This window comes from Scophthalmus maximus, chromosome 8 (assembly GCF_022379125.1).
Source record: "Scophthalmus maximus strain ysfricsl-2021 chromosome 8, ASM2237912v1, whole genome shotgun sequence".
NCBI classification, from domain to species: domain Eukaryota; kingdom Metazoa; phylum Chordata; class Actinopteri; order Pleuronectiformes; family Scophthalmidae; genus Scophthalmus; species Scophthalmus maximus.
Genome location: NC_061522.1, coordinates 22,792,501 through 22,811,804, shown reverse-complemented (window position 1 = coordinate 22,811,804; position 19,304 = coordinate 22,792,501). Strand labels below are relative to the sequence as shown.

At 44.9% G+C, this 19,304-nt stretch overlaps 1 protein-coding gene across 10 annotated transcripts in view; it reads right to left on the bottom strand.

The window, feature by feature from the left end:
• LOC118312259 (teneurin-3-like) overlaps positions 1 to 19,304 on the bottom strand; it is a 193,464-nt gene that overhangs the window by 98,081 nt on the left and 76,079 nt on the right. For 7 of the 10 annotated variants that reach the window (XM_047333787.1, XM_047333790.1, XM_047333789.1 and 4 more), the window contains one exon: positions 722 to 907. The exons of the other annotated variants lie outside the window; for them this stretch is intronic. In XM_047333787.1, coding sequence (XP_047189743.1) covers positions 722 to 907 — 186 coding nt within the window. The remainder of the gene's footprint in view (positions 1 to 721; positions 908 to 19,304) is intronic. 10 annotated transcript variants of the gene reach the window in all.

The window sequence follows — 19,304 nt, the reverse complement described above, 5'->3', positions numbered from 1 at the left end:
TTGTCCTGATGTCTGTCAGTTGCTCTCCAACAGCAGATACAGTTTGAGGATTTCGGCAGATAAGACACAGACATGCCGGGAATAGAAAGTTGGAAAGCAAACAGGCAAAAAAACGAAAAAAGCTGTGAGAGACTGCGACAGAGAGCCAGGCAGGCGGCTGATCTATTGAGGACAACCATGGGCAGCGCACTGGAACCCATCAGAAGCCACCACGCTGTGCTTGGTAAAGTGTTATGAGTTATGTGTTATGCACAACATTTTATCATTAGCCAGCAGCGCGAGAGCACATGCGGTGGAGTTTACAGCAGTACGAGGGGGTCGAAAAGGAAGTGAGGGAGGCTGGAATGTAAAGAGGAACGTGAGACACAAGAAAAGTCAATTAGAGACCTACACACGTCTTTTTTCACTACCTGTCGAGCTGAAAATACTTTTGCAGCATGAGCAAACATGCTTCCAAAACGCGCCTGTCCACAGGTTCTATTGAGTGAGCAGTGAGGTGCTGATCACTGGGTCAATGTCCTGGTCAAGAAATATGCAAATGGTGTGTGCAACACTTTTTCCCTGTCTTTACATTTGACACAGATTTATTCAGTATGAATGTTACAGAGCTGACTTTTGATGAAAGGGAGACATCAATCCAATAAATCATATTTGGAAAATAAAAGGATATTTGAACAGCTTCTAAAAAGGTTTACGAATGTAACAATGGATGTCTCTTTACCATGTGAAACAGGTGAGCACAATCGGGCCGCGTGCTCCTCTTCCTCCTGTTCCTCCTCCTCCTCCTCCTCCTCCTCCTCTGAGTCTGCCTCTGCTGCGTCGGCTAACAACAGGTTGTCATGTGGACTGTGTGGATGTGATTGGTCACAGACAGATGGTGGACAAGAGGGGGAGGGCATGGGAGAACCTATGAAGAATACAACCAAAAAAACAAAACAAAAATGAATGATGAAATTGAAGAATGGATAAAAGAAGCGACAACAAAAGCGAACAAAACCTTAAAACAATGTGAATGACTGAGCACGGAAGTGATGGTGAAAAATGGTCGCATGGGATAAAGAGAGTTACAGCCGCACGCCCTTTGGGTTTGACTTGTCAAATAGAGTCACCCATCTGCTGACATATGCCAAACTATTTATTCAGGTTTCACCCTCACATCCCACAAAATGTGTCTCCTCACCCCGCTCCCATCTTCTCCAATTGGTTGTCCAGCCCTACGGTGGTTGCGATCCCCCTGCTCCTCCATGTCCCCTGCATGTCAAAATGTCCTTGGGCAAAAACACTGAACCCACAAATTGCCCCTGACAGCTGTGCTGGCAGAGTCTGAATGGTGTGTGGTTGAAAAGCGCTTTGAGAGGCCGGCGACACCCTGGAGGAGCGCGATAAAACTACAGTCCATTCACCGTTCACCGTTCAACTTCCACATTGAGTCCCCGCGTCTCTGACTTGTGACTGATGGAGAACTTGACCAAAGTTGTTGAACCGTGTTGGGGTATCGACCCGCAGGGCGAGGCCGCGCCTTACAAGCAGTGTGTGCAAAATCAATTGTGCATCGACGGGGCGACCTCGGGACTTCGTGACTTGTGAATGCTAAGTGGCGCTCCTTTTATGTGTGTCCAGCCTTGTGTCTCCATACAAATGTGCTCGGACAAAAGAGTGTAATTAGTTGCTGAAAAGTAAAAGTAAGTCAATCATCGGCCGTCCTCACGGTGTCGAGCTGCACTGATAGAACTGCGCTATGGCTCTGTCTCAATCACTTGATCTCTCACATTCCGGAGGGAGGACAGAGAAATTGAAATGCGAAATCAATATAAGGAGCATTTTTTTTCAGAGAAAGAATTATAATCTTGTTTGGCTGAGCATTAACAGAGATGCTGATGTGAAGAATGCCACGATTCACCTCCCCTGAACTCTGTCCCCTGTCTCTCTCAAGTCTCAGGATAAAACAGTTCAATGCAAACAGATCTGACACACCATGACACGAGTTTCTGTTTAATATATTACAGGTTTTTATGCGTTGGTCCAAACTGTCACGTTGTCAAAACTCCTCACACAGTCAGTGACACAGATTCACTGTGGACCAAACTGAGAATCACTTTGCTTCGCTTTCACACTAAATGTGACCACATTCTCCAAAATCCACAAACTCTTTTCTGATGCACACTCCAGCGACTGCAAAACACTGAATATCTGCAGGGCCTCTTTCAAACGCTAACACGCTGTTTCCAAAACTGTTAAAAAACACTGTTTTCAAAATGGTGGGAAAATGCCGTGCGTTGCCGCAGAAACCATATTAAAGCGAGAGGAAAGTCAACCAGTGTAGTTGCCCTCTGCTGGTCGTTTGAAGAATTACATGTTATAGGCACTTCACTTTGCGGACTCTCCGCTCTGTGTTTAGAACACAGGCAGATTGCAATGTTGTCTAACAGAACAAACATCCATTTTTAAACAAATAGCCCCATTTCCCTCTTATCATAGACACATTTCAAAGCAGATTCATCAATAGATTAATCATTTTGCAGTAACTACTTACACCATCCTCACACTCCGCTCTTCATTATCACTCCTCGACCCCAATCTGCACAATCTGACCTTTGCCTCAGACTGTGAGAGGGAGGTTCTTATATAGTTGGTGACATTCGCTTCGTCCGGATACATCACCTGCCTACAGATCAGCCAATAGCAAACTAGTAGCTAGTGAGTCACTGTGCATATTTACCACGCAAAGTGTAGAATCAATCAATCAACAACACTCCTAATCAACCACATACATGGATTTACAGACAGCTAGAAAGAAAAGCGGTTTAGGGATTGATTGACTCTCTAAGTTGATTTGGAATGACATTTGTCAGCGAGCATGGATTCAACGCTGCAACCTGGTCTGAAGAACAGTTGGAGGAAGGCCGGAGAATCGTCACGCGCGCGTATTATAATCACAGCATCTGTCAGAAAAAAATCGCAGTTAGACGTTTTCCCCAAATGGTTCACAGCCCCAGTGGGAGGGGCCAATGACCACACTAAAACGAGTGCATCTTTTCTCAGGTCATGAGGAAAAAAGCACAAACACATCGAGCTGCCGGCCGAATTGCTCCCTTCTCTTCCAACTCTAACTTCTCTGCTGTGACGTAATGAGCTCATTATCTTGTAAATAATCTTTGCTTCTATCCAAATGAAAAACAAAACTTGTCTGTGGTCCGTCCGTTGTTCTTGAGTGCCACAGTAGCTCTCTCTCTCTCTCTCTCTCTCTCTCTCTCCCCCTCGTCTTCTGTGGCTCTCCCTCTCCCTCCGGTCGTTCTTCTACTCTCCATCTCTCCTCCTGTTTTCCTGCGGACTCTCATTTACTTTGCTTTTTGAACTTTCCCTTGAAAAACGAACTGCAGCTAAATTTGGATCTCAAGCAAATCATCCCCAGTTAAAGTAACACAAGTCGGGGTGACTGTGCTGTACTTGAGTGGTCGATAAGACTAGAAGAAGCCTTGTATGAAGATAGTCTGAGTACAGTCCATTCACAGTTCGCTATTGGTATTTTGTTGGTTTGTTTCTGAATGTCTCCAGATGTGATGTTTGTCCCAGAAGGTTTTTCGCAATACCCGCTGTTGAATATTGCATCTGATTGAGCCAATTTGACTCCCTGACTCCTTGTATACACAACGTAGCCAAACATGTACAGTAACCCTGAACCAGCAATCATCAGTGCAGCAGAGAAACAGTCGTGGCCCCTGGGCTGTAGTGGAGTAGCTCAGCTACACTGAAATACAAAAATATAGGTGGTAAAAATTTTATATATATATATATATATATATTAATGTGTGTGTTTGAATGGGTTAATGTGACTTGTACTGTAAAGGCGCTTTGAGTGGTTATTAAGACTAGAAAAGTAGAAATATATATTTGCACCCCTTCAAACGTAGGGTGGTCCGATGCTGACTTCAGGTGGAGTGGAAGAACGGAAGGGGGTAGGGCCGGGGGGCAGGGCCAAGCGGGGGGAAATGGGACGGACCCTCACTCAATAGACTGAGCTCGTATCCATTAAGGTGAACAGTGTGAGCATCCGACTGGGCCTGGGGCAACACACAGGCCAGGACATGGTACCGTGCGTCTGTGTGTGTGTGTGTGTGTGTGTGTGTGTGTGTGTGTGTGTGTACCCATTTCTATGGACGGGCGGCGACGCTTTTGTGCTTAAATGTGTTTCCTGCTTCAAAAAAGGAGCAGTCACAATCCCACTACGGAGGTCTGCCCGACGAACAAGGTCACGCACACAGAGGAAGGGCACGTGTGGACACACTCAGGCACTTCCTCTGTGTGCTCACTGACTGCTTGGCTTTTGCCCCGGAGGCTAACGGTGACCTCCAAGTTGTGTGGTGCGTGTGTGTGTGTGTGTGCGTGTGTGTGTGTGTGTCTATGGGGACCAGTTTGACTAGAGGGACATTCGTGGTTGAAGGGTTAAGACTTGGTTTCAGGGTTCAGGAGGTTAGGGGCGTTTTGTTACATTCAACATTTTTGATCAAAGAGCAAAAGTAAGGCCCGATCCCATTTCACCCCTTGCCCCTTCCCCTCGGCTAGATGTTCCTCCGGACGGAGATCTTCCAGACCCACACCCCAGACGGAGGGCTGTGAGAAGTGCCTTGCAAATCACCAGCAAGTCGGACGACAAAATGTCCAGGGCACTCACAAAGTTGTGTGACAACCTTTGTTCGTCGTTTCAATGTATTGCGGCGCTTTTCTTCCTAGGAGCCAAGGGCAAAAGAAAAGGTTCTGTTTGGTCGTTATAAGACCACGGGGTGATTCACCGGTCCTGTCATCCCAACAAACTGTAATCAGCATGTTTGTTCTTTGAACATTCTGGGTACGTCACCATAGTAACTGCAACAGCGTGTTTACCACGATAATCGCCGTCATTCCAGGCATGTTGAAAAAGAAGAGCAAAAAAAGAATCTCCGGTGAAAACACGTCCCGTCTGCCTACTGATGACGCGTCGCGTTACATAGGGGTAGCAAGGGGTAGGGGAACTGAGAAATGGGATTGGGCCAAAATCAGGTCTGTGACCATTTCATCATTTCCCCTGTGGCAGCATTCACAATGAACTTAAATGTTCCCTGTTTGAGATGTTTCAAATCACATTCTCACTGTCAAAGTCTTGGAATACGCTATTGGACTCTCAAAATGTGTCCTATTCATTTTCTTCACAGACCATATCTTCATCGTATAAGAATCTGGTGGTTCTGTGTAAACAATGACCTACAGAACCACATCAGCCTAGATGTCTCCTCGCATGACTCTACACGTCCGTGGTGCCATGGTGGAGGAGTTGGAAGCTAAAACAAATAAAATGCAGCATTTGACTGTGTGCGACTGTGCTCGATTAGTGTTTCTCCAGCTGCTGGTGTGTGAAGTTTCGTCTGTTCACTGACCAAATCAAATCATCCCTCATCTGTCGATGAAATCGTTAATCTCCGTGTCCATGTGTCCTGCACACTGTAATTCACCAGCTCCCTTTCTCTGTTTCACTGTGTGTGTGTGTGTGTGTGCGTGCGTGTGTGTGTGTGTGTGTGAGTGTGTGTGTGTGTGTGTGTGTGTGAATGTGCGCGTGTGTGTGTGTGTGTGCGTCTGCGTGTGTGTGTGTGTGTGTGAGTGTGTGTGTGTGTGTGTGTGTGTGTGTGAATGTGCGTGTGTGTGTGTGTGTGTGTGAGTGAGTGTGCGTGTGTGTGAGTGTGTGTTCGTGTGTGTGTGTGTGCTTGTGCGTGTGTGTGTGTGTGCGTGTGTGTGTGAGTGTGAGTGTGTGTGTGTGTGTGTGTGTGTGTGTGTGTGTGCTTGTGCGTGTGTGTGTGCGTGTGCGTGTGCGTGTGTGTGTGAGTGTGTGTGTGTGTGTGAGTGTGCGCGTGTGTGTGTCAGTGTGTGTTTGTGTGTATGTGCGTGTGTGTGTGTGTGAGTGTGCGCGTGTGTGTGTGAGTGTGTGTGTGTGTGTGCAGCAGAGCAGAACAGATGGTACTCTTTGGATCACCATTTGCATTAATTGTCTATATTTCACTAGCTCATAATTATCCTGATTGGAGCTGCATGCTGCCTGAGCAACTGCGACATGTGACACACGCCATTCAGTCTGTGGTTATTATGATGGAACGTTTCACTGCACTCACATGCGACTTCCACATGTTGCTGTTTACAATCACTCCCTTTTCACGTTAGGTGAATGTAAAAAAGTTAGAATGAAATAATTGACATTGCAGTCTAAGGGAATTGTGACGAATAGGCCTGTCCTGATAACTACTTTTGGTTTGACGATCTATTTTGTCTCATAAATTATTGAAATATATAATATAATTGTCATTTTATGATAATTGTTTTGGAAACGTGAGCCTGCAGTATTAGCCATTGGTCGTTCCGCCTGCAGGTCACTGCACTCTTCTCCAACACAATAAGCGTTGCTGCTGAGAGAAATGTTATCGAAAATCACAGATCCTTAAATGGGGGGTCCCGACCCTTATCCTCGAGATCATTTCTGTGGGTCACCACCTTGTGGAGAAACAAATTTGACAATACGCTCAAAATAAAATGACTTTTTGACTCGGGGTCTAATTTGCCAGTTTACCAATAACCCCCATTGGATACAATTAAAGGAAACACTTTGACTTGTATAGTACTGTTGCTTCAGACCAGAGGTTTGACTGGTGCAAACTGAGGTCCCATTGTCAAAATCCTCACAGTCAGTGAAGCAGATTCTCTGCGGACCGAACGGAGAATCACTTTTCTTTGCTTTCACACTAAATGCATTCAGTGACCACACTCTCCAAAATCCAAGAACTACTTTTATCATTCATACTCCAACGACTGCAAAACACTGTGCATTGCAGCACATCTTTCAAACGCCAACCCACTGTTGAAAACACTGAATTCAAAACAGAATGATGGAACATGTCCCGCATTTCTGCCGAAACCATCTGAAAACACATAGACAAATCTGAGCAGAATATTTACAATACAATGACATTATGGACCACTGCGTGTTACACTTCACTGTATCGTGGTGTGACGGCGACGGTTCCAGCATCAAACAACCAGTCAGTCGCTCTGTCGTGTTTTTGTGACGTGCTCATTCAGTTGCCGTACGTGCTTTACATCTACCTGTCACTGCTCCATGTTCCGCATGCTCCTGTGGCGATGCGTTCTGTGAGATACCAGGGGCACTCGGGTTTCAGAGTGATGCTTCATTTCTCGGAACTCGTGCGGGCGGACGTGTGCTCGCCTGTCGCGTCTCCCCTGTTTACACAGTCGCAGGTGGCAGTCTGTTCACCGCTCTGTGAATACAGTCTGAAAAGACCTCCACCACAAAAACGAATAATATATAATAAAAAGAGCTCATGCTCCTCCTCCTCCTCCGATCAGGTAATCTCAGAGCAGTGACTCTGTTTAAATTAGCACTAAGGGGACGGATTAATACTAGATTAGGGATAGGCAGCTGTGCCCCATGCACGTATATGAATCCAGAGTTATGAAGGGTAGCTTCATATTTCATTTACATGACGACTTTGCTCTGTTTGCTCTTGGCAGAATATTAAGAAATATCAATTTTGTGAACTAGGCCTAGCACGTCTCTTATGGTTTCGATGAGTGATGTCTACAAACTGCACTCATATTGTTGTGTGGTGCGGTCCGAACCATCTTCTTTGTTTTTCATATACGGAGCCTGGGCTGCACCGAAAACACAGATTTCTTTTCCGGGGGCACACACAAAAGTGCCAGCTTATGGAAGGTAATATTTGCAGATTTTTATAAAACGCGTACTGCTTTAGATTCGCTTAAATTATAAGTGGAATTTTTGAATCCTTCATTTTTCTGCATAACGCACTATTGTACAATTACAGTATGTTACTGAAAATTAAGGATAATGCTGTCTCAGGAAAATGGGAAATCAGGTTCACAGTTGTTTTTAGAACAGGAAGCCATATTTCCAAACTGATTACGTCCCAAAATGATGACGTGAACATTACTGTCATGTATGTTTAAAGAGAAATCCCAAATATGTTATGCCTTAGTGACTAGCCAACCAGATGATGCAGAGCTCCTGTCCACACCCTTCAGCTTGGTTTCTACAATAACTCGGATGTAGCCAAGCAAGTCACTTTTTGAATGAAGTGTAATAAATCATAAATCCCCTATCACAACAAAACTGCTAAAAAAATTGTGACAAACCAATCCATTTGAAAAAAAAACCCTCATGAACCTCAAAGTTGTAACATAACAAGTGATGTAATTACAATAAATTCATGAGGATCACAAATGATCCACGCGACTCCTCGCTTCCTTGGACAAACACCACAGCAAGCTGATTGAGACAAATATATATACTTTACGTCTTGATCAGGTATGTACTTGCACAATGAATCAAATTTGCTTCATACTACATACATGGCAACGTTGTAAATAAAAGCAATATTTCATTTGCCAACCCATTGTGGTGAAAGCATTGCATCTAGAAGACACTACATCCATATCCATAACTCTCCAGGAGAAATCATTTTGAATGCACTGCAGAAAGTATTCATGGAGATGAATGACACAGGGTGTGCAGTGTCAAGCTCTACATTTTAACCCAAGAAAGACATTTGGATACAACTTGCTTTTTGGTTCTGTTTTAAAGCATGTATTCAGGATAGGACCCTGGAATTTTATTTTGAAATGGCCTTAATATCAGACTTTCTCTGTCAGCAGGATTCTCACTTTCTGTGGTATTGTATACACATTGTGGCGCTGATATTATCCATATGAATAAAAACAAAAGCTTCATTCACAATGGCCAGAAATCCAACAGTATTAATAATGGTAATGGTTTTTCCTAAACTGACTGGAGTGACAGACCTTTGTTCATTGATTGCACCTCCGTGGTTTGAAATGTATTATTCCTTGTTTATTTTTGGTTTTCTTCTTGTATTTGGAATGATTCTGAATAATGTGACATTCATATATTCTTGTCATTTTTCAAAGCTTTAACACTGTTAGAAGCTCTATTCTTACACATGATGGCTATAACAGTACATATCTCAAGTTTTAAGGGGACGATGTACAATCATTTTTTTTGTGGTTAGGGTTATAGAAAACAATCCAATAGCCCATGTTTTTAATTTATTCTTCAGGGGTTTTTGCTTTAATTTTTAACATGTAAAAATATAATAATCTGCTTTACAGGCTGTAAAATTCATTGTGGTTTTTATTTCCTTGTATTAAAAGGTGACGCATATTTTTAAAAGGACCGCACAAAATATTAAAATATTTTGAAGAGAATACTCCTGTCTTTATTCAAAGTGAATATACATTGACGGTAACACAATGTTTTTAGTTTTATATATCAAGCAAATGTAGTTTGCGTTTATGGTATAATGTAATTTATAAAACAAAATATAGATGTTTCTTTCTTTTTGTACTTTTTTTACTATTTGTTCATAACTACAACAATACTACACATATTTTTTTTTTTACAAGGAACTGCTTTTGTTTTGGATGCTGCTAAGAAGACACCCCAGAAGACGGGTCAGTTAAAGCTCCATCATTGTTTAAAGTAATCCAAAAAAAAAACATCGTACTATATCATGTCAGTTTTAATACATTTTTAAAAATCAAGGACATTTCTCTGGCATTTCTACTTTTTTGCTGTATCGAAAACGTACCGAACTGTGACGCCACTGTGTCGTATGGAACCGAACCCCAAATATACAGTATACACACCTTTATTCACTTTAATATACTCAGCGTTGAAGCCTTGATTCTCCAAATGATATACCTGCACACACACTCATGAACACAGAGTGTGTGAGTGCAGGAGCTAGTCTCTTGTATCCAACTGTGTGTGTTACTGAGGACTTGTGAGACGAGTGGGTCCATCCATAGCTCCTCTCTCTCATATTCTCATCCTCCTCCCCTCTTCTCTTCTCCGACCAGCCCCTCCCCTGGAGGGGATTCTGGCTCGCCTTTACTCATTCCTTCTTTTTCAGATATTCTCTCTCTCCCTGTAATCAGTGTACTGCAGCGCAGAACTGGTGAAAACCTGTGGAGCGGTGATTTATTGCAGCCGCTCGCTCAGACACTCTCACACACAGGATGATTTATTTCTGTCCAGGTAGACAGTGGTTCAAGGGTAAGAGATTAGTCTTAACACGCTGAACACCAAATTATTATTACACATTTAGAGAGAGGACGAGGTCTCACACATACACTCGACCGCACCACGCTTTTAATAAAGGTTGGATGGATGTATATGCTTTACTACATGAACTGAAATAAGTCCCTGCAGCTAAATGAGTATGAATTCATTTAAAGCAAGAAAGGAGGAAGATAAATACATCGGTGATGGATTTAAAAATGAAATAGAATGTGCACGTGTGTGTAAATGTAGAGGAAAAAAATACTAACTGCAAATCAAAGAGATTCATTATCTGGTAGAACAATTTCTTGTATGTTATTTCATTTTTAAAATAACTATAAGTATTATTGTTATTGAATAATTTTTTTCAAATGAGCTGCCATTGTGCTTTTATTTGAAAATTTCAGTTTGAGCCCTCTGTGGCGCAGTGGTCCAGTGGTCGGCACCGTCACCGTCACCTCCCAGCGGAATCCCCTCCCCACATTCTACACACATGCAGGTGAACTGGAGACTAGGTGTAGGTGTGAACGGGTTGCTTGTCTCTGTATGTCGGTCCTGTGATGGACTGACCCCCTCACTCCCCGCGTCAGCTGGGATTTTCCCCAGCCCCTGCGACCCTCAGCCGATAACTGGTACAGCTAATGGACGTATTAGCCCTGAAAAGGGCAGCGCGGCCGCCTCTCTTACGGGCTGCTGTGTCCGCCTGCGAGCTGCGAGGTGAAGCGAGAGCAGACACACAACCTTCCCGGAGCTCCACAATCCATCCGCTCTCCAGAAATGTACTCACAACTACATTCTCTGAGGAGGAGCGCGGACGCACAGAGCAGAGCACGGACGGACACAAAGGGCCTTTTATGACTCGCCTCCATTGTTCTCATTCGTCTCCATCTAATTCTACTTGTGTCAAGATCGATTTAACGGACCGAATATGAAGCAAAGCACCCGAGGGCCATGGAGCCTACAACCAGCGCACACTGACAGGGGCTCTGCGCGTGTACAAGTGAACGACAAGGCATACCATCAAAAGTGATTTCTTCCTAATTGGAAGAAGTCTTGATAGTTAATTATGAGACTATGAGTCATATGTTTTGGATTATGTTCACGTGTTTTTAAAATAATTCGTGAGTACATCTGTGTGTGCTGCTGGCGTGTGTGTGTGTGTGTGTGTGTGTGTGTGTGTGTGTGTGTGTGTCTGTCAGATTTGGAGAGCGCTCCTCATCCAGACAAATGGGTCAGCAATTAAAATGCAAACGCCGACCCTGCTGTCATTTCACATGGAAGTCCATTGTCAGACGCGGGCGCGTGTGTGCGTGTGTGCGTGTGTGTGTGTGTGTGTGTCACGTCCATTGTTTCAGCTCTGTCCTCTGAGTGGTGTATACGTGTATTATATGTAGAACACACCAGTTAACTGTACAGATCATTTCAGTGCATCAGCGTTTTTTAATAGAATGATTAAAAAGAAAAGAACCCGTTCCCGTCACCTTCTGTTGTGGAGACACGCTGTGCCACTTCACAGCGTGTGTGTGTGTGTCTCTCTGTGGGTTTGTCATCATTCGTTCCCCTCCTCTCCTGAGGTCTATAATTGTCACAACACAGACATTTCTTTCTCATTCTTTTGTCGGGACGTCATAGGATTTCTGCCGCTCTCCTTACATTCCTCTCGTTACCCCAGACCCGCCCCCCCACCCGTTCAACTCTCACTTCACTCTTTCTCCTCTCCTCTGAGTTTGCATCATCCATCTCCCCCTCCCTTGTCCTGCGATCTGTGCTCACTGGGGCGGCGTCCATCACTGGGGCGGCGTCTTACAAAGAGAAGCCGTGATGACTGGCGTTTGAAAGAGAAATATTCAGTATTTGGAGTTGTCCCTGTTCCACCTACAGTGAGCGAGACTCCAGCTCATGATTTGCATCCCCGTTCCCCGCGCTCGACACTTGCGGCAGATGCCCCTGCGTTTGTAATTTGCCAGGCGGTTGTGGCGGAAGGATGTTAAGGAACTGAGTGTACAGAACTGCTGCAGGCAGTCAAACAGGTGATGGCTTCAAATGATTCCGACATGCCCCGAGATTCTTCCACTGGTGAGCAGCTGGATTTACAGAGCTGACAGAGATGAACAGCTGACGTCATCTTTGGAGAAACGCTACAATCAAGCTCATTCAGGAATATTGTATATGTTAGCAGGGAATAAATTGATTCTACAAATAACTCAACCCAGGCCTCAACTTCCGGCTCACTGTTTGGTTTGTTCTTATGGAGACGAGTCCTGAGAGCTCACGCTGACCTGCTTGGACATCACTGGACGTGAGCTCAGACAAGCTCATTGGATGCTACATGTCCACCACCACATGAGTAACAACAGAATTAGATGAGCGATGAGGAATTTTGGGATATCAGAGAGAGAGAGAGACCGTTTGGATGAGAAAGACTACTCCAATGTAATGCCCATGTTGGTAGTTCAACCATGTGTCCTACAAAATAAATAATATTATAACATATATATAATATGTTGAATGGCCCTCACTCCTTTGTGCACGTTAGGGACGATGATTCTTCACAAAGAAGGATACCCATGTTGTGAAAATTGAATGGACCCCGCATTTTTTGTAGGTGGTGGACATAGATTCTACTTTCTAAAATAGTAATGTAACATTACTACTAAGTTACAAAATTACTTTATTGTCTTTACCGTCCATATATGAACTCATATACCAGTGGTTCCCAAACTGGGGGAATGGGGGTGGCGGATGCAAACAAATGATGCATGCTGCACTGCTAGCAAAGCATGGACAGGTTTGTAAAAGGAGGGGCAGACGATGGAAATATGACGAGGCATATCTCGCCCTTGGCTTCACCGTTACAATGAAGAAGAGAGACCACAGTGTGTTGCGTGTCTCAAAATATCAGCTTCAGACCGTGTGAGACCGCCACCTGGAGTCGACACATCCCGAACACAAAGAGAAGCCTGTTGATTCCTTCAGAATGAAAACAACTCCATCAGCTTCTGTGCCTTCAAATGCTCAACTTTCCTCTCATCAAGTAGCTCGCCGAGTGGCCCAGAGTCAAAAGCTGCACACTATAGCTGAGGAATTAATACTTCCCATGACTGGTGAAGCAACAGCCAGCAAGCTAAACCATATTCCTCTTTCAAACAATACTGACGCGAGGCCTATTTATGACATGTCTAAAGACATGGAGGAGCAGCTTCATGACGAGATACCAGACAAGCGTTTTGCTCTGCCGATGGATGAAGCGACAAAGACTGTTTGTTGATGACACACGTCAGATTCACTGATGCTGACGATGATTGATGACTGAGAGGATTTGCTTTTCAGCAAATGTGTAACGCTGCAGATGAATTGCTCAAAATCATTGACACAACCCTTGAAAGAGGCTGACCTGATATGGGAGGACTGTGTGGGGATCCGACGATCTTATGTCGTCACCGATCTGAATTCGGCATACGATCTGATTTTCAGAGGAATCGTACAGATCGCGGGGAAGTTTCTGCAACACTCTGGAGAACGCAGACACCGTAATGACTCTAATACAAGATGGTCTTGTTGCAGGAAACTGCGCATGCATTCATCACAACCAACAGATATAATTTTTGGAATGGAGAGAGTACCAGTGTACTGAGCAGAGATCTGTGCGTCTCTATCTCCGTCAGCACATACAAAAACACTCTGGACACTGAGGTTTGAACTGGTCAAAAGTCTGGTTGTTCTTCACCAAAATCGATGGAGACAACACTTGTTGCCACAAGTGTAACAGATGTTTTGCAAGTCAAGGCCGCAACACGAGCGATCTGTGGGAACATTTAGTGAAAGTGAAAGTGAAAGTACACCCTACTCCTGCTGGCCCAAGTCAAAGACAACATTTGTTATGTTTTCAATACGTTTTACTTAAATTTGTCTATTTCTGACTTAAGATGCTCACTTGTTTGTTATTTTGGATAGCCTAGATGGTTCGTGGGGCATGATTCTATCCCAAAAGATCGTCGTATGATCTTTTGGCCAGATCGCCCACCACTAATCTGCACAGACGGGGCGCAGGCACTGGCTGGGAAACGAGGAGGGCTGCAAGCGCTGGTCAAGCGAGTCTCCCCCATTGTGCAGTGGACACACTGTCTGATACACAGAGACGCTCCGGCATCAACACAGCCGAGTCCCGAGTCCCGAGCTGAACGATGTTAAGACAGACATCATTTCCACAGTCAACTACATCAAAACTTGCCTTTTTTTCCGCACTGCGCGAGGAGACGGGACCACTGAGTCCCGCTGGCTGTCACGTGGCAACGTTTCATCCAGGGCGTTGTGGGAGTTGCGGAGTGAAATCAGAATCTTCTTGGAAGAACAGGGAGAGGAACTTGCCCAAACGTTTAACAATAACAACTTCCTCATGAAACTTACATACCTAAGAGACATGTTTCAGAACTAAATCTGCAGATGCAAGGCACCCGGCACACGTCCCACAGCTGGGAGATAAAATCACATCTTTCACAAAACATCATCCATTGAAGACGTATGTATGAAAACCCACATCTCTGCCCGACAAAGAGAGGATCGGACAGAATCTGACTGGATTCGTGACACCGTCAGCGCAGCACCAGCTGCTGACTTCAGCGCCGCAGAAGAAGAAGAACAGTTCCGTGATGTCGCGTCTTATTCAACAATGAGGATGCAATTCTGTTGCAGGTTGCCTCAATCAAGACAAAATAAGGGTGACATTAAAATGAGCCAAGAGCGGCAGTCTCGCAGCTGCAGCACAAAGCAAGCGCAGAGCAGTCACTGCAAAGATTCTGGGACTAGAACTGTTGTTCTTGTATTGTCCCAGGCAGGACCGCTGCTAAGAGACATTTAAGAAGCTTGCTGCAGAGTGCAGCTGAGTTCCCTCATTTAGGACAAAAACTGATTTAGAAGACCCTGCTTTTAATGCTTGGTGACTCGTTCGGTCGTTTTTGTCACACATCCACTGCATTAATTATTACAGACAATGTTTCAAAAAAATTCTATTGCAGTTTGCAAGCAAAGGGCGTGGCTGAGAGCGAGTTTATGTGGGCGCATCACCCTCAAAGACACAATGCAGACACTTAACAATAAACAAGGCTTGAACAATGCAGAAAAAAACCTTGGAAATTGTGTCATTCCGAAGTTACATTTTTCACACTTGTATTTCTTATATTTTAGTATTTTGTAAGGAGTGCTGAGTGACTGATTCCTGCTGCTTTACCACGGGAATTTCTCAGTTGGGGATGAATAAAGTACATCTACCTATCTACCCATCTTGTCAGGCAGAGCACCCTCCCACTGCATTGTGGGATCACTATTTTTCGGGCGGCTGTGGCCCAGGAGATACAGACGGTTACATCGACACCTCCCCCGGTCCGCACGCATGACACAGTCGGCGGTTCTGAAGCAATACACGTTTTTGTAACCAGCGGATACGACGTCACGACTCGGGGGTTTTGGCCTCGCGGTGAGCGTCGGCCTCCCCGTACCCGGGGCACAACAACAACAAAGAGAGAAACGAGACACTGGCAGTGTGTGAATGTGTGTGTGAACGGGTGAATGTGACTCGTACTGTAAAAGCTCTGTGAGTGGTCAAGGTTTTGTAACTGAATCAGTCTGTGCTAACTGAACACAACTATTTTGGCTTATAAACCCACCAATTTGTTCATAACCCTGCTGATTCTCTCGCTCTCTTTTACACACGCACACACACACACACACACTTATTGCACAGATTTATTCCCTGCACAAAGCTTTTGTTTAGGCAGCAATATGCCGACCACAATCCAACATCACAAATGCAACCTTATTATGCGGATGCACACATTTACTCACTGTCCTGCAGTCTCTCTCTGTCTCTCTCTCACCCACACACGAAAGAGACTAAATCCATTCCCATCCAGAGATGCAGAGATGTGGATACTGATTTTCCGATGAATGGGCGACAAAGCCCAGGACTCTGATTTGCAGACAGGCCATTGCTGTGGTAATGGATTAGTGACCTAAATCAGAGCAAGGTCTCACTCAGGTACACTGTGGCCGTGTGTGTGTGCGTGTGTGTGAGTGTGTGTGTGTGTGTGTGTGTGTGTGTGTGTGTGTGTGTCTCTACTTCAGGTCTGTGCCTGTTTCATAAAATGGCTCCAGGAGGGTCATTTGGAGTTTGTTACCCTGACGGCTCAGATGATTTCCTCCCGCAGGTCCGCTGAACTGACAAACCCTTCCCTGCGTTTGAACGGAGCTGTGAATGTGCAGCATATTGGATCTTTGACGGGTGACCTGTGGGATAACAGGTGTTTCTTCATAAAAACCCTGCCGGCTCAGTTTAGATGAAGGTAATGTTTACAACCAACACATTTCCACCACTGCGGTCCTTGAAAGGTAAATACTCTCTCACTTCTGGGCTATTTGAATCTTCAGTTTCCTCAGACGGCGAAACCCAATGCCTGATATATCGTCTCACCCTTGAACCCTGGCTCATTAAAAGCCATCCAGACTCGTGGCATGCAGGGCTGCGGCAGATCGAGACTCACCCTGATGCTCCCATTTTGTATTTGGTTGGCCAATGGCCACAGACTCACGTAGAAGAATTCAAGGCCGAGAGCTTTTATTCTCCAGCTCAAATATGCACAGGGGGCTGGACAAAATAACAGGAACACTCCGACAGGCGGTGGCCTTCATCATGGTCTTACAGCTGAACAAACTTCAGTCTGACAGCCAGCCAGCAACGGGGCTCCAGACTGCGCCTTTTTTTTGCGACCATTTTTTGAGACGGTGTGAGGTTTCTTCCCAACTACATGGTTTTTTTCCCACCTTGTCGAAGGGATGTGAGTTGTCCGTGGCTCCGACGGATTTCCATGGGTTAGATTCCAGAGAGGTCACGCATGAGATCAGCGTAGATCGATGGGGCGGGTCCGTTCTGTGGCTCGTGTGGCCTCCGGCCTCCGGCCTGGCCCTGGTGCAGTTTATCCGGAACCGTGCGCTCTTTTATCCCTTTTCACCGAGTCCGCTGCCACGTCTCGGTGGGACGTCACTGACTAAATCAAGTGGCCCCCGTGCCAAACGAGACAGCCCCCGACAGAGTACGTCTCACTTCAGTGCAGTGGCTTTATGGTGCTGTAACTCTTTGGGGCAATTAGCCTGAAGGCAGCGGGCCAGCAAAGGGGGGGGGATTTATGACTCCGAGACACAAACATGTCGGAGAACATGATTGCTTGTCTTTCAAACTGCGCTCTCACCGTGACACTTTTTTGTCTTCTGAGCACATCACAACACATTCATCTGATGGCCACATCGAGAAAGGTTAGGAATAATTACACCCTGTGATGACGGCTGCCTGGACAAATGTTTTTTAACAGTTAAAAACAAATCAAAGAACTCTTCATATTACTCTGAATATTTCCCAAACACTGAACCATGACTATGAGAGACCATGAGTTTGAGTGTTTCTATGACCTTTTTTTTTCCATTTGGACAAATCGACCCCTTCTGACACACACTGGTTCTAATGGACGTACGCACCCAAGGTATTTTCTCTTCTACCGCAGCCACGCGGTCGACAATCTGGATTCTTCACAGCCGCACCGAGGGTTTCGCTTCAGCCACCTGTAACGTGCCACGCTGGAGCCAAGGTCAATTAGTTTCAAGCCAATTAGCCAGTCTGCAACCGATTGGAAAGGCTATTGGAACACACACACACACACACACACACACACACACACACACACTGAGGCAGAGGACAGACACGGAGAAGAATGGCTCTACTGTGTAGTCACCCAGACCCACACTACTAGGTCAGTCATTACAAGTACACGCGTGTGTTCATCTGAGCTGTCGCTCAGGAATTCACAGTCTCAGTTGGAGATCACCCGGAGCAGGGGGATCGGGGGATCGGCCCGGGGATTGGGCAGCTGCAGGTGAAATACTGCACATGCATATATATAAATGTATATATACATGATTGGATTTTTTTCAAGAATAGCAAAAATAAACCAGAGCGAGAGTGGTCGTAACATTCAGATCTCACTGTGCTAAATTGTCATCTGTCTCTGTCCAAAAGTCATTTTGTAAAATATATATTAATAGCTATAAATATCCTGAGAATACAGTTAAGCCACTCTTCTGCCTTGAATAATAAAAAAAGATACAGTGAATAAAACAATTAAGCCTTTGTAATAATAACAACAACAAATGTGGTTGTGGTGGGGTTATCTCTGTGTGTGTGTGTGTGTGTGTGTGTGTGTGTGTGTGTGTGTTGGGTATGAGAGGAAGTAATAAAAGTTGCCAGTTCGTTCCTACAGAGTGCTGAGCCAAAGGGTTGCGATGATGATGATGATGATGATATTTAGTTTTATTCCTGTGAGTGCGCAGGCTGTGATCATAGACTGAAGCCTGCATTCTCTGGAATCACCAGCAGAGGGCGACTCCCTGGTTGCAAAGTCCATTTCCCTTCCCGAGGAGTATTATGGTCTGAAGCTCTAGAGTCAAGTCTTCTTCAATACATCATGAGGTTGGTTTAGTAGATGATGGTCTTCTTCAGAGCCTGGACACAGTGTGATTGACAGCTAGTGCCATCCAATAGGTGCATGGCTGCAGGTCCATGCTGAACTCTTGGGGTGGCAGATGACCTCCCGGCTGACATCAACAACCATACACATGCTTCATACTCAACAGCGTCACTGAGCGCAGTGCTTCACACAGCAAGGTTGGTTTTCATGAGCCATGAAGTGGGATGCAGGGTGCAGTCAAAATGCTTCTTGCTGCACTCCCTATCTTGTCTTTTTGTCAACTTGAGACCCGAACACAGACGCACACCGAGGCAGGTCGTTCAGTGGAGGTCGTTTTGGGAAAAGCAGGGCTAACACGCAGGAACTCAACAGGGCCCGGGTGAAGGGCAGGAGTTGCTCCGGACCGTTTCATCCATTTTAGCATTAAACATTTTCTACCCAGGGGAAATAACAAGGAATGTAATGTGATTAAAATTAAACAATAATGGTCCAACGTATGAGTTAAAACAGGAAAGGGTATGGTGTGTGTGTGTGTGTGTGTGTGTTATTATTACACAAGATCTGCAACACTTAATAGATTAATCAATTAGTAATCGATTACTAAATTAATCGCCAACTATTTTGATAATCAATTAATTAATTATTAATTATTAAGTAGT